Source organism: Sarcophilus harrisii, chromosome X, assembly GCF_902635505.1.
Source record: "Sarcophilus harrisii chromosome X, mSarHar1.11, whole genome shotgun sequence".
In the NCBI taxonomy this organism is placed as follows: domain Eukaryota; kingdom Metazoa; phylum Chordata; class Mammalia; order Dasyuromorphia; family Dasyuridae; genus Sarcophilus; species Sarcophilus harrisii.
This window is the reverse complement of record NC_045432.1, coordinates 22,081,668-22,097,783: the sequence shown is the minus strand read 5'-3', so window position 1 is coordinate 22,097,783 and position 16,116 is coordinate 22,081,668. Positions and strand designations below refer to the sequence as shown.

The window sequence follows — 16,116 nt, the reverse complement described above, 5'->3', positions numbered from 1 at the left end:
TTTTTTGAGCTCATAAAAATTAGTCATCCATCTTTCCACCTGATTGATCTGGAAGAGTAGACACTATTCCCACAACGTCCTCATGCTCAGAACATGCCTGGGATTCTTAGCAATTGGGCTCATTGAGCCACTTCATATTAGAGCCTGGTGCTTTCTTCCCGCTCCTTCTCATTTAACATTAGTCAGACATAGTCCCATACTATTTTCTCTTCTAGCCCTGTCTCACATAAAAGTCTCCCTTCTTTTTTGCCAAGACAAATCCTTTACAGTCATCTTTAATGAAGTCCCATCCCAACTTTTCCAAGGGATTTCTCCCTCTAGCATCCTTTTTCTCTCTAGTTCTAATTCTCCACCTCTCTTCCTAGCTACTGTCTCCTTCTTTAAAACCTTTATTTGATCAAACCAACCCCATCTATGTCTTCTCTTCTCAGCTAATCTGCTTGAGAAAGCCATCTCCACTCCCTTTTCTAAACCCTCTACAATATGGCTTAAATCTACATCTTCTCCTTCACTTCTCTGTAGCCTTGGGAACTGTTAGTGACCTTCTTCTGGACAGTGTCTCCTTTTTAGGTCTTGGTGACACTTCTCTTTTTTGATTCTCCTCCTACCTACTTCCTCATTCTCCTTTACTGGTTCTTTATTCATTTTCCCCTGAGACTCTGTCCTCTTCTCCCTCTCCAGGGGTCCTCAAACTTTTTAAATAGGGGGCCAGTTCACTGTCCCTCAGATCGTTGGAGGGCCGGACTATAGTCAAAACAAAAACTGTTCTGTGGGCCTTTAAATAAAGAAACTTCCTAGCCCTGGGTGAGGGGGATAAACGTCCTCAGCTGCCGCATCTGGCCCACAGGCTGTAGTTTGAGGACCCCTGCAGTCTATACCATCATCCTTGTTGATCATGTCGGCTCTTATAGACATAACTACCATCCTTGTAGATAAGATCCAGGTCTATATCTGTTTCTCTCCTGAGCTTCAGCCTTGTATTTTGTCTTTCGCAAACTCTAAAAGAATATCATGTAGATATCTCAAACTCAGCATGTCCAAGACAGGACTTGGTACCTTTTCCTCCCAGAACCCTCCTCTCTTCCCAGCTTCCTTTCTATTATCAAGGGGACCAAATCCTCCCAGTCAACCAAGTCCAAAGCATAGACCTTTCCCTCATGCTCACCACAACTGTGCAATCTGTTGTCAAATCTTGAAATTTCTACCCTCACAGCACCTCTTGAATATGTCTCTTTCTTTGCACTCATGCAGCTGCCCCCACAGTCCAGGCCCTCATCCCCTCTCCCCCAGATTACTTCCTCATTGGTTCCCCTGCTTCTCTCCATTCACTTGCCAAAGAAGTTTTCCTAAAGTTCAGGTGTGGCTGTGGGCACTTCCTTACTCAATAACTTCTGGTGGCTCCCTATCATCTCCAGTGTCAAACAGGACCCCCTTCCATTGGGCAACCTGGCCAAAACCTACTATCCCAACCTTCTATCACTTAACTGCCCTCTCTGCATTCTTAGATCCAGTTCCCCTGGCTTCCTTGGCTGCTATTGCTGACTCTATGGCCGCCTCCTCCTCACTCTGGCCTCCTGGCTTCCTTCAAGAATCGGCTTAAATTCTATATTCTCCAGTGGGGTTTACCCAGTCTTGTTAGGGCCTTCCCTCCGTGTGTCACTTCCCATTTGTCCCGCATGGAGCTAATTTGTACACGATTGTTTGCCTGTTGTCTACCCCATTAGTTTGGGATTTCCTTGAGTGCAGAGCCCTCGAACTGTTACTTAGCACAGGGTTTTGCCTATTGTAAACACTTAGAAAAAGGTTGGTGACTGACTTTCCCAAATTCAGACATATCCTTAGAGGTAGAAACTTTGTGGTTAAGTTCAAAAGGCTGCGTGAAAGACTCTGAAGAGAATTCACCAAGAGAAGTTTCAGAAAGGTGGTGTATGAGCCATGCAGCCTCCGGGAAGAAATCCTGAGACTAGAACCTCTTCAAGGGGTAGCTTCAAAGGAGCCAGCATTCATTGGGCTGAATAACTTAGTGACCGTTTGCTAGACAACAACAAAAAATAGTCCCCCAACTTTACAGACCCATCTGTTGTTGGGAGAAATGCAAATTCTCCTAGGTGTTCCTCTACTCTTTCCCCTTCCCTCCCCTTCTCCCTTCCTTTCCTCCCTTCTCCTCCCTTTCCCCCTTTCTCCTCCTCCTCTTTTTCTTCTCCTAGCCTCCTTTTCCCTCTCTTCCATGCTGTCCTCTTTTCTCCCCTTTCCTTATCTCTCCTCTCCTCTAATTAGCTGAAGGGGAAAAGAGTTTATAAGATCCCTTCAGTCACCCCCTACTTTTTCCCTGTCTACTTCAGCCTTCAGCACTCTTTCTCCACCTGCCACCTTCCTGATCCAGGGTTTAAAGCTTGGGCTTTTTTGAATGCTGAAAGGGAAAGAGAAGAGAGAAGAGGACGGGGGTTAAAAGAGAAGGAGGGGAAGAGAAGACAAAAAAGAGAGGGAGGGAACGAGCTGGTCACAGAAATGAGAGCAGGAAAGAGTTGGAGAGAAGTGGAAGGGGGAAGGACACCACTGGGACTTCGGGGCTGCTAGAAGGCCATTTGAGCCACATCCTGGGCATTTTGAAGCCCTTCTTGATGTCACTCCTGCCTCAGTTGTTCAAGAGGGAAGGAGAGACAGAGAGGAGACAGACAGACACAGAGAAAGAGATAGAGAGAGACAAAGGTAGAGAGAGACAGAGAAAAGCAGGGAGAGACAAAGGCAGAAACAGACAGGAACAGAGAGAGACAGAGACAAAGACAAACACAAAAGAGAAACAGAGACAGAGAAAGACAGAAGGAGAGGAGAAAGATGGAGAGAGACAGACAATAGAGAGGAGACAGACAGAAACAGTAAGAGAGGAGGGATGAGGAGGAGGAAAGAGAAGGAAGGAAGAGGAGGAAGGAGAAAGAGGGGAGAGGAGGAGAACGAAAGGGTGCAGAAGGAGGAGAGGAAGAAGAGCAAGGGGGCGGAGGGAGAGGAGGAGGGGGGGGAGGAGGCAGAGGGGACAGAGTTAGAGCAAGAAGGATTGAGAGCGCCCTTGCAACAGCAGCGGGGCCTTGGGGCCTCACCTCCCTTTCCCCATTGGCTGCAGCGGGAGTCAAGGAGGCCAGTAGCGAGCTTCGGGCTAGCTGGGCTGCTCCTACTCTGCCCCGGGACTTTAGGGGGGGAGGAGTGGGTCTAACCTGACTTCAGAACTGAGGCTGGGGGCAGGGTAGACTGCCTGCCCAGGGAGCCAATCAGCTTGCTCCCCGAGCCAGGGTGTGGCCAGAGCGTCCTCGCGCCTCCACGGGGTTCTCCGACGCCGCCTCAGTTCCTCGCGCTCTCTCGGACTAGAAGGGTTATACGTCGGTACCATGGCTCCCACCCCGTTCGGTGGCACCATGACTACCGTCGGAGAGTTACTCGGGCGCGGTGAGAACCCCCAGACCACCGGGGCCGGGCCGCTGCCGAGGAGCAACGAGATCCTGGGCGCCGTGAGGCCCCCCATGATGCCGCTGGGGCCTCTGTTGTTCGGCCCCTCGGACATCTTGGACTCGAAGCCGTCCGGCCTCGACCCCCTGGGCGCTTTCCTCCCCACCGAGGTCGAGATGACGATTCCCGGTCTGAGGTGCCTGTTCATCTTCGCCTACTTCTCCATCATCCTCATGTCGGTGCTGGGGAACACGCTGGTCTGCAGCGTCCTGCTGAAAAGCAAGCGCATCCACTCGGCCACCGGCGTCTTCATCGCCAACCTGGCTGTGGCCGGCATCTTGATCACTTTGCTGAACACGCCTTTCACTTGGGTAAGATTGGGGTCGGCTGGGCTGGGGGGGGGGGGCAGGGAAGGGTACCAGAAAACTAGTTCCGAGGGACGGTGGGGGGAGCCCAGGACGCGAGTTTCGCTCGCCCAAGGGCGCTCCAGGGGACGCTGTGGGCTCAAAGATCGCTACCCCACCCTTCCCTCCTAAAAAAACTTGTTTGGACCCAGAACCAGGCCTAGCGGGGGTGGGGGAGGGGCACGGGCAGCGACTCGTCGGAGAAATCAGTTTGTCTCTCCTTCAGGGAAAGGCTCCAACCCCGCGTGACTCGGCTGCCTCGAGTCTCACTCCTCAGCACTCCCGCCATCTCCCGCAGCTTTGCTTGGGGAGAAGCGCACGTGTGGGGTGGGGTGGAGGATGGGAGGGGGAGGGGATGGAAGAGACGGGGAGGAAAAGGGGAGGGGAAGGGAGACCTGGGGGGAGGGAGGGACGCAAGCAAGCAGGAAGAACGAGTCTTACACCAAATCCCCCATCTCCAACTTGCGGGAAAGGCACGTGGGGTGGGTGGAGGATGGGAGGGGGAGGGGATGGAAGAGACGGGAGGGGGAGGGGATGGAAGAGACGGGAGGGGGAGGAAAAGGGGAGGGAGCAAGCAAGTAGGGAAGGAACGGAGTCTTACACCAAAGCACTCCCGCCATCTCCCGCAGCTTTGCTTGGGGAGAAGCGCACGTGTGGGGTGGGGTGGGGTAGGGTGGGGGATGGGAGGGGATGGAAGAAACGGGAAGGGGAGGAGAGGGAAGGGGAGGAAAAGGGGAGGGAGGGGGAAGGGAGAACAGGGGAGAGGGGAGGGAGCAAGCAGGGAAGGAACGGAGTCTTACACCTCAGCACTCCCCTTATTTCCCACAGCTTTCCAGGGGGAGAAGCGCATGTGAGGGGGAAGGGAGGGAGCTGGGAAGGGCAAATTATCTGCTTCTACTTTCTATCCGCCTGTTACTTCTCTTTGTCTCAGTTTCCTCCTCTGGCCTGTGAGGGGGTTCAACTAGACACCACACTATCTCTGTCCTTTTTATTCCCTTCCGACCTTTTTCCCTCCACTTCCTATTCTTCACTTTGCTTCCCTTTCTCCCTCTTCTTCCACATTCTTTTGTTTTGCCCATTCAGGCATTTTCAGTCGCGTATTAATCTTTAAAGAGCCCAACTGGCAAAGTTATTAAAGTGGTTGGCCATTTCCTCCAGCTCCTTTTACAGAGAAACCCGAGGTAGATAGAGGGAAGTGATTTGCCCAGGGGCACGCAGCTAAGAAGTGTCTGAGGTTAAATTGAACTTGGGTCTTCCTGACTTCAGACCTAGAGCTCTATGTACTGCAGCAGCATCTAGCTACCCATATAATCCTCCCTTTCCTTTTTTTTTTCCCCCTTTCATTTCTCATCTCTGTCTGCTGTCTCTCCCTCCCTATCCCCTTCTCTCTTTCAATTTCTTTAGTTTCTGTCTCCCTCCCTCTCTATAACTCACTATTTCTGCTCTATCCCTCTTCTGTCTGCTGTCTCTCCCTCCCTTCCTCCTTCTCTCTCTCCCTCCTCCACTTCCCCCATTCCCTCTCTTGCTCTCTCCGTCTGTCACATGCACTCTTTCTCCTTGTGTCTCTCCCCTCTTCTCTCCCCCCTTTTTTATTCTCCTCTCCCTTTCTTCTCATTCCTCTTTTCTTTACTCTTCCTCCTTACCCCTCCCTTCCTGTAACAAAATGTTCTCCAATCTCTTTAAGCTCTAAGTCCATATCAGTGTCGTATCTCCAGCTTTCCAAGGAGGCTTGTCCCAAACCCAGAATTGTAGAAGGGGAAAAGGAAACGGTGCCAGGCTTACTCTTTCTGTTGGAAAGGCATTTCCAAGGTTTCCTTTGGATTCCTGCTCCCAGGGTTGTATCTTATAAAGTCCTTTGCTTCCAACCTACTTTGCTCTGATTGCAAATCGCAGAATGCTTCGTTTTTCCTTTATTCGGGGCAAGTCATTTAATTTTAATGAGCTTCAGTTTCATCATCTGTGAAGCAAGAAGTTTCATCCCAATCTTCCCCATGGGGTGGTTGGAAATTCTTGATTTAAAATCAAACTAGAGAGAGTTGACTTATCATTCTTTACTTTGAGGGATCTTTCTTCCCATGGTCTGTTTTGGGAGGCACAAATCAGTAGCAGGAATTGAGAGAACAGGCCAATTGTTGTCTTCCAGGAATACGGGGTAGATGTTCAGTAAACATGCTGAATTTCATGAGATTCTTATAAGCTTTTGAGCTGGAAGTGACCCTATAGGGCTTATCCGATCAGCCCCTCATTTTACAGAAGAAACACTTGACATCAAGAAAGTGACTTAATGCAAGTAGGAAGGCAAATAATTGAGATTTGAACTTCTATCTTCTTGACTCCCAGACTCATTGGGCAGAATAATTCTCAACTCTATCTAATGGGATTTAGGGGAGTCATTAATTCAATGATTCACAAATACTTACTCCTTAAAATATATTTGAATAGAGTTGCACACATTATGAATTAACCTGAATTTCCTTTAAATCTTTAGGTGGAAAAAACTTAGGATGCCTGGTTTTCCTTGTCCTTACCGAGTACCCCTTCCTAATACTCTGAGCCTGCTGCTTCTCTCTGTTGCCACTTTTCTTCTATTCACTGGGACTCCCAGGTGTGGGGCTGGGTGGTCATTGTGCATTCAGAGCACTTAGGGGCCTCTACTCTTGTCCACAGGTAAGTTTCTTCAGCAGTACCTGGCTTTTTGGATACATGATGTGTTACCTGAGTCGCTTCATCCAATACTGTTCTGGCCACGTTCTCGCGCTGACTCTAATGGCCCTCACACTGGATCGTTACAAGGTAATCACTAGGGGAGGGAGGGGGGTAGCCGAACTGGGACAGAGATCTAGGCATGGGACCCAGAGGGAGTGTCCAGATAGCCAGCGAAGGCCTCAGCAGAGATAATGAGCCTCACTTGGTGGTTTATGGTTGTTGGCCTCCACACAGGCTGCCGAGAGCCCCTGCTATAAAATTCATTGGTCCTTGTAGCGAGCCTTAAAGGAAAGCCAGACAGCTGGAAGCCCGATCTCCCCTATTCAAAAGTGTCAGCATCAAGGGTCCAGCAGAAGCTCTGCAGGTAGTCTCCAGTGGAGTGCCTCGGGGATTTGCTGCTTGGGCCCTTTGCTACTTAACATCTTCATCAATAACTTGGATAAAAGCATAGAGGGTATGCTCATCAACTGTTCACATGACACCAAGCTGGGAGGGAGAACTGATACATTGAATAGTAAAGTCAGGATCCAACAAGATAACCACAGGCGAGAGCACGGGCTGAATCTATTAAGAAGAAATGCGCTAGGGATCAATGGCAAGCCTTCAACTTGGAGTTAGAAAGTCATCCTCTCATGTCTAAGAATGAGAGCAGCTTGGCTGGATGGGAGGTTTTTCTGTTGAGAGATCTGGGAGTTTTAGCAGGCTATGAGCTCAAGGCAAGTCAGAAGTGTGATGAAGTGGCCAAAAAGCCAGATGGGGCTTCTAAGAAATGACTCCTCTGGCCTTGATCAGACCTGCCTGGAGCAGCGAGTTCAGTTCTGGGCAGTTTAGGGACATTAATAAACTGGAGAGAACAAGTACATCCAAATAAATGAGGGGTTATCATTTAGAAGCAGCCAAGTTCTGTTTGGTCCTAGAGGGCAGAATCAAGGGCAGGGGTGGAGAGGGGCCAGTTGCACGGAGACCATTTGGAAGGTGTGGTGGCTCACCTTGACAGAAGACATGTTGCCCCTCCTTGGAGAACTCCCAGCAGAGGCTGGAGAACAGTTCCTGGGTAAATTATAGTATATTAGGGTGTTACTTCATATACAGATTTAGCAAGATAACTGCTGTCATATCCTCCAATCTCAGACTCTGAGATTCTATAGAGCCATTTCCAGATGAGAAGGATAGGGCTGGGAAAAGGAAGGGAGGGGGGAAGATCATAGGATGAAAGATGTACAGTGTGGAGGGACCTTAGAGGTCATCTGGTCCAGTTCCTTTCATTTTACAAATTAAGAAACCAAGCTCCAGAGAGGCTAATGATGCCTAAAGTATACAGGTAGAATAGCAAAGTCAGAATTTGAACCTTGGTTCTCTGACTCCCCAAGCTTACACTGTCTCCACTGCACTGTACTAACTCTCAAGGAGAAGGGAGGAGGATCAGTTTCCCTAAAAAGTCAAATTATCTTTAAGGTCCTCCCCCCTGGCATTCTCTTCCCTTCTGTGCAACTAGGGACTTCCCTTCTCATCTACAGACAAGGCGAATAAGAACTTAGCACTTCTAGATGGCAAAATATAGCACTCTTTGAGAGCACCAGGCAAAACTTTCTGCAATTGTCCTACAACCATTACCCCATTTGGTACCTATTTTGGGAGTGTCTTTTCCGTTTGGCACAATACAAGTGTGCACCTATGTCTAAATGCCAATGAAGTGAGCCGTCCCTAAGGGGTCCTGAGAAGCAGTGCGGGGTAACATCCATTTATATAATTCTGGAAAGTTTGCAAAGCTTGTTACCATATCTTGTTCGATCCTCCCAACAGTGCTGGGAGATAAGTGCTGTTATTATCCCCATTTTGCACATGAGGAAACTAAGGAAGACTGAGGTGAAGTCATGCCAGCTTTGCTATATATTAGAAAAGTGGCCTTAGGCAAGTCCCAGGACCTTTCTGGGTCTTGGTTTCTGCATTTATCAAATGGCTGGATTAGATGAGATGATCTTTAAAGTCCCTTTATGTCTAAATCCTATGGACCTCTTAGTGACTTTTCCTTTTTAAAAAATATTTTCATGTCTATTTTTTTTTTCTGAATCATGTTTATTTTTTTCCCCCCGATCTTTTCATTTTGATTGTTTTCTCTTTTCTTCTGTCCCCTACTGATAGGGAAAAGCTACCATAATAGTTGACTAGTTGGGTGATATTGAAGGGTTAAATTAGGGAGCAGCAGAATTGGACTTATCAATTTATCAATTGAATTAATTAATTTTATAGAAATAATTAATTATAGAAATAAATTAATTATTTTCATTTCTCAGTGAAAACTCAGAAGCCATATTCTTCTGCCTATTGATATCCCTCCCCATACCAGATGAGATGGCCTTAAGGTCCCTTTCAGCTTAAAGCCTTTAATACCAGCTAGTATCTTTTTTCTGTCTCAAAGATGCTATACTTGCCCTGTCAGTAGGTTACTATATGCAGTTCTAAGACCGATCTCCTACCCAATCCCACTTGTGCTCAAGGAGTTTGGGGGCTCAGGGTGGAGTCAGTGACTAGGAAACACAGAGAAGCTGATTGGTCCGTGGGAATTGACCTTGGGTCCTTGGTGTCATAACCATCACCTCCTACTGAATTGAACTTAGAGATCTCTGACCAGTGGTTCGCAGGGAGTTCAACTTCTCCCAGAATCTTTCCAACATGTGTGAAATAAAATAATAAGCAGGCATGGGGAAAATCTGGCTTCTGAGTTTTAATTGACAAATCAAATTAACTTATTTAGGTTTATTTATTTAAATTTCTATTATAATTTGTTTGTATAAAATTGATAAGCCCAATAATTCCCCATCATATAACCCTTCATTCTCTCTCAACTGGACAACTATTACAATTGCTTTTTTTTTTAAGAGAACTTGGGGCCTCAGCTCTTTCCTTATTCCATCTATCCTTCACATTTAATCAGAACAGTCTTTCTTAGATCTGGTCATGTTATTCCTCTGCTTAAAAAAGTTTCTGTGGCTTCCTATTGCTTGCTATTCAGTCTTCGGCCTTCCTCGTTCGATCAGTAAACATTTATTAATCACTTTCCGTGTGCTGGGCACTTCCCTAGGTTTAGGGGATATAAAGACAAAATTATATTGTCCCTTCCCTCAAGGAGTTTACATTCTTTGTGGCAGACAACACGTACATACATTAGAATTTGTGATACACAAACCAAGCAAACACGAGATAATCTTGGAGGGAAGGACACCAGCAGCTGAGGGGAACAGGAAGGGCCTTCTCCAAAGGTGGTACCCGAGCTGATGCCAGAAGGAAGCCAAAGACTACAAGAGACCAAGGTAAGGAAAGAGGGCATTTCAGGCAGGGAAAAGGCATGGAGATGGAAGATGGTATCTTGTGTTCCCCGGGGTGGTAAGTAGACCAATATAGTTGGAGAGTGGAATGGATGAAGGAGAGCAATGTGTCAGAGAATTTGAAAGGGAGGAAAAAGCTTAGTTGGGAAAGGGGTTCAGTATCAAAAAGGGGAGTTTACATTTTATCTTAGAGGTAATAGGGTGCCACTGGAAGTCATTGAGAAGGTTAGTGACATGGCCAGATTTATGTTCTATAAGAATTACTGTGGTAGCTGTGGAAGGTATATTAGAAAAGGGAGCGATTACAGGTAGGGAGACCAAGTGGGAGGCTACTGAAGTGATCCAAGTGAGCAGGGATGAGGGTATAAACTAAGGTGACATGTATAAATAGAAGAGGATATGTATGTGTGTGTGCATGCATGTGTCTGTATAGAAGATACACATATATGTAGGTGCATGACACACATAAGTTCATACATAGAGTACAGTGCAAATATGTGCATGTAATACAGACACGTGTCCATACACAGATGTATAGATATAATTTGTATATAGGTATATATGCAGGTATAATACATGTATGTATAAGTATATAATCTGTACACCTGTATTTGTAATATATACACATTTATATATGGGTGTGGTGTAGACATGTATATATAACTGTAGAAGTATAATATACACATTTATGTATATTACATATAACATGCACATATATGTATGTTTGTATGTACATGATGTGGGGATGGGGAGAAAAGATTTGGCAATCGATCGGGTATGTGGAATGAAAGCGAGTAACCAAAGATGACAGAAAAGTTATGAATTTAAGTTGTACCCTAGACAGAAATAGGGATGTTTGGAAGAGAGGTGGATTTGGGGGGGAAAGACGATGAGTTCTTTATTGAAGAGGTTGAGTTTGAGATGCTTATGGAAAATTCAGTAGATGTCCAATAGTCAGGAGTTAATGAGGGAATGAAACTCAGGATAGATATTCCATATAGACCAGGGAATTGTCTGCACAGAGATGATCATTGAACCCATGGGAGCTGATGGAGTTAATATTAAATTACCAAATGAAAGAGTATAAAGACAAAAGGGGAGAGATCTAAGGACTGAACTTCGAGGTCCATCCATAAGTAGTGATTTTGAGTTGGATGATGGGCCAGCAAAGTAGACTGAGAAGGAAAGACAGAGAAGAGTGAGAGACAGGTTATTATGTCATGGAGAATCAGAGAGGAAAAAGGATGCAGGAGAAGAGAGAGGGTTAGATGATACAGAGGGGTCAAGAAAGATGAACACTAAATAAGGGCCTCTGAATTCAGCAATTACAAGATCATTAGTAACTTTGGAGAGGGCAGTTGCAGTGATGAGGTCCTAAGGCTGAGAGGAGAGCAAGTGAAAACACCAAATATAGACAGCCAGATTCCTTGAAAAAGCTGTTTAGATTTATACCCTATAGTTATCTGGGTATCTGTGTTCATAATGCATCCCTGTCCCAAGTTGTAAACTTCAGTGGGTAGGGATCCTTATCCAAACTGTGTGTCCCCAAGAGCCTAGCACAAATTCTGTACAAAAGTGCATTTGATCAGAGTTTTGCTGAATATATCCATAAATGCTCCATTTCCAGCACCGAATTCAGCTTTGGTTCTTGATGAAAATATTCCTCCCCTGCCTCTTTCCAGGTAATCCTGAAGCCTGACAAACCACGGACAACTGCTTTGAAGGGTAGTATCTGGGTCATCATCATCTGGATCCTGGCCAGCTGCTTTTCGCTACCACATACTTTGTACCAGAGATTGCCTCAGTTTGATGCTATGTAAGTGGGCCAGGGGAGAACTGCTAGAACTTGGCAAGTCAACCGGAGGGTGCCATTTTAGAGGGGGAGACTTCTGCATGTGGGGAGTTAATATCAGCCTTCCTCCAAACAGGATTTCATGTCTCTCTTCTTTTCTGGGTGGTTGGGGCTGTGGTGGGAAGGTTTAAAGGAAGGAGGAGTGGAGAAGGAGAGAGAGCAAACATTTACATACTAGGAACTGTGCCAAGCATTTGATACAACAATTCTGAGAGGTAGATGCTATTACTGTCCCCTTTTTACAGTTAAGGAAGATTAAGGCTGTCAGAGGTTAAGTGATTTGCTCAGGGTCTCACAGCTAATCAGTATCTGAAGCCAGATTTAAACTCGGGTCTGTCCAACTCTAGACCCACTTCTCTAGTCACTGTGGCATGCTGTCTTGATAGTCAATAAAAGTGGGAGGAAGATAAGAGGAAGGGAGAGGAGTGGAAAGGAATGTAGTGTCTACTATATACTAGGCTGGTGCGGAGCACTTTACAAACATTATCTTGTTTGATTTGATTTGAATGGACAGAAGAGCGTTTCCTCTAAAACATTTCCCAGTAATTTCCAAGCGGGTTCAGTCTAGCCATTCTTATTGTGCCCATTTGTGCCAACATGGGGAAGTAAAGTGCCCCCCAAAGAGTAACAGCCCATTCACAAATTATGCTTCCATTTACACTTCTGCTACCAAAGGTCAAGGTTTTTATGCTCCATTCTAGGCCATCGGTAAATGAAAACACATTTGCATTTCATAATTCTGCATTTCATACCAGAATCAGCAAACACATTTATGTTATTCCATCTCTGAGCAATGCAGATAGCTTTTATAACATAGACAATTTGGTAGTTTTGTCAGATAAAATATATGCAGATGTACAATAAATGAATGTGCTAATTATTATTCTCTCCTCTGATTGCGGAGTACACTTTACTTAGAGAATACATGCATGCACACACACACACACACAAAAAAAAACCACTAGTGAATTTGCAACTCATTACAAGTGGCAATTCAGCATAGACAGAAGGACACTGGATTTGGAGTCAAGGGAAATTTCTCCAAATTCCACTTCTGTTATTTGCTACTTTTGTGACCCTGGACAAGGCCCTTAATCTTTCTGGGCTTCAGTTTCTTCACCTGTAAAACGGCAAAGTTGGTCTAAATATTTCCTTTCAGCTCTACATCTGTTCTTATGAAGACCATGATGATGCTCACCAGTAGCTGACATAATCTTAGTTTGTACTGCAGGGTATAAGTAGGGAGGAAGGAGGGAAGAAAGGGAGGAAATAAAGAGATAGAGGAAGGAAGGAAAAAAAATAAGCATTTATTAATGTGTTATATAGCTATGTGCATGCACTGCTTTAAGCACTTTACAAATATGATCTCAATTGATCCTCACAACAACTTTGAGGGGTAGGTCCTATTGGTATTTTTCATTTTATAGATGAGGAAACTGAGGCAAAAAGAGGTTAAGTGAAATTACCCAGGCACATAGCTAGGATGTGTCTGAGGCAAGACTTAAAATGCAATTATTACCCTGTACTAGGCTGTAAGTCTGGTGAAATCTATGAATCCCTTTAGAGTACCAGGCCTAGAGTCAAATATAACCTCAGATACTCCCTAGCTATGTGGCCTTGGGCAAGTTACTTGTCTCTGTTTGCCTCAGTTTCCTCATCTGAAAAATGAGCTAGAGAAGCAAATGGCAACTCATTCCAGTACCTCTGCCAAGAAACCCCCAAATGGGTTCCCAAAGAGTTAGAAATGACTCAAATGACTGAGTAATGATGACAATTATCAAATTATATACATATAAAGTATATATATATATACATATAAAGTATATATATATATATATATATATATATATATATATATATATATATATATATATATATATATATATATATATATATATATATATATATATATATATATATATATGTGTGTGTGTGTGTAAAAACAATTTGTGGACGGACCCTGGACCCTAGGTTAGAATCCCTGATCCAGAGAGAGGACTGTGGGGATTGAATGTGGATCACAACCTTATGTTTGCACCTTTTTATTGTTGTTTGCTTGTTTTTTTCCTCTCATTTTTTCCACTTTTGATCTGATTTTTCTTGTGTAGTATGATGAATATGGAAATATGTATAGAAAAATTGCACATGTTTAATTAACATGTATTGGATTACTTGCAGTCTAGGGAAGGGGGGAGGGAGAAGAATATTTGGAACACAAGGTATTGCAAGGATGAATGTTGAAAATGATCTTTGCATATATTTTGAAAATAAAAAAGTTACAATGAAAAAAAAGTATCTCTGATTTAGAAGAAGGGGCTGGAGGTTGGTTGCATAAAATTTGGATATATAGGCTGGGGAAGAAAACACTTAGGGAAGACTTCAAGTATTTGAAAGGCCATCATATGGGGGGGAGAATCGACTTGTTTTACTTTACATTGAGCTAAGGGCAAGAAGACAAAGTTGTAGAGATGCAGATTTGGGCTCTTCCCTCCAACTTCCTTCTAACTTAAAATTTCCAACATTATGAGGTAGAGAGTTCTTCATCCCTGGAAATCTTCAAGGAGAGGTGGAATGACCATTTGTTGGGAATGTCATAGTGAAGGTTCAGGTTGGCCTCAATGACTTTTGATATTCTGGGATGTTTCTCTTTGTGATTCTACTGATTCATATGGCTAGATATGACTCCTGAGTAAAAGCCAAGTAGACACTATTGTTATATGTTGTAGGATCATATGATTCAGAACTCTAAGGATTCTTAGAAATCATTTATTCAAAGGTACTCATTTGACTAAGACCAGACTAATTACTAAGCACTTCTTCTGGTATGCCAGGAATCGTGCAAGGGGAAAAGGGAGTGCCCTAGTAACGTGAGGTGAGATTCAAAGTAGATCCTCTGACTCCAAACCTAGCCTATATCTCCACATCTCTGATCCTTTCTATTCTTCTCTCTGTACCAGGAACCAGACCAACAGGATGATCTGTCTTCCCAGCGTCCCTCACCCTTCAGATGCTATCAGGAAGTACCTGGAAATGGTTAACTTCCTTTTCCTGTATATCCTGCCCCTGCTGGTGATTTCACTCACCTACTCGATGATAGGCAAGAAGCTGTGGCTGCAGAATTCCATCCAAGATGCTACATCAGAATACTCCATCAGCCGCCAACCAAGGAAGATAATGACCCTGAAGATGCTGATCGTGGTGGTGATAGTCTTCACCATCTGTTGGCTCCCCCTCCATTTCTATGAGTTGCTCCTGTCTATGAATGTCATTTCTAGTCGGGAGGATATCTATTTTGCTTTCCACTGGTTTGCCATGAGCAATGCTTGCTATAACCCTTTTATCTATTGTTGGGTCAACAGAAATTTCCGTAATCAGCTCAAGAGATCCGTGCGTTCTTGGTGGCAGCATCTGACGAGTCATGAGCAGGGTCAGTCATCCGCCGTCTCAGCCGCCTCTCGGCACGCCCTGGGGGAATGTTACCCTTTTTGGAATACCGGTTCCAGGAATAGTGTAATCAATGAGACCGCCTTCCAGGATTGTAGTAGCCAGACAGATTTATCTAGTATCCATCCCATGATGGAAATGACTTGAGCCGCTAGGGCTCCAATGACCAAGCTATCCAGGCAAAATAGGCCAAAGGTTGGGCCCCAAGTAGATTAATTTTACCTACTCCTGGCTTGGAACACATAGCTTAGGTCATCCTGGGATGGAAGGGGCATATTTGTACCTCCCCCTTTCATGGTTCTCTTCTTTCTGTCTCTTTTCTTGTGGTTAATCAAAATGGCCCATAGTATAGGTTCTGTCCTTCACTTAAAGGGACAGTACCCTTAGTCTTCTGATGGCTGTTTCTCATAGTTACCATCATAAGCTCATCTAGATCAGTTTGTCCAGTGTCCTGGACCTTGTAGCCATGGTTCCACTAGTGTTTAAAGATTGTCTTCTGTGGTTGTCTTACATCCAAACCCTGTAAGTTGAGAAAAAAAAAATATTCTCAGAGAAATTCCAGAAGACTTGTTTTTGAAATGTTTAATAAATATCTGTTGGCATACTTGTGTAGTTTCATGGAAAAACCGCCGATACTGGAGCCAGAGAATTTGGGTTCAAATCCAGGCTCTCATACTGTGTGTGTGCGCGTGTGCGTGTAATGACTTTTTTTTTCCCCCCCACATGTGGTAGAAGCTCAGTGATGCTTCCAAACTCCTGGCTTTCCTTCCTTTGGATCCACTGGATCACAGATATTTGCATTGCCTATTTTTTTTCCCTTTCTTAGCTCCTTTTTCTAAAAGTGGAGAAAACTTGCACGTTTAAGCCAGAGATAAAGCTACTCTAGTCACTCCTAACTCCGGCCTGGGGAGGATTCCAAGTTAGCAAGACAGAGCTGGCTGAGGGG

General features: G+C 44.8%; 1 protein-coding gene across 1 annotated transcript; it reads left to right on the top strand.

The window, feature by feature from the left end:
* Positions 1 to 3,283: 3,283 nt before the first annotated feature.
* LOC100934740 (probable G-protein coupled receptor 83) lies at positions 3,284 to 15,772 on the top strand. The gene is made up of 4 exons (XM_003774686.2): positions 3,284 to 3,809; positions 6,510 to 6,635; positions 11,557 to 11,690; positions 14,684 to 15,772. The coding sequence occupies exons 1-4, from the start codon at positions 3,381 to 3,383 to the stop codon at positions 15,315 to 15,317; spliced, it is 1,323 nt and encodes a 440-aa protein (XP_003774734.1). The 5' UTR covers positions 3,284 to 3,380; the 3' UTR covers positions 15,318 to 15,772.
* The last annotated feature ends 344 nt before the right edge of the window (positions 15,773 to 16,116 follow it).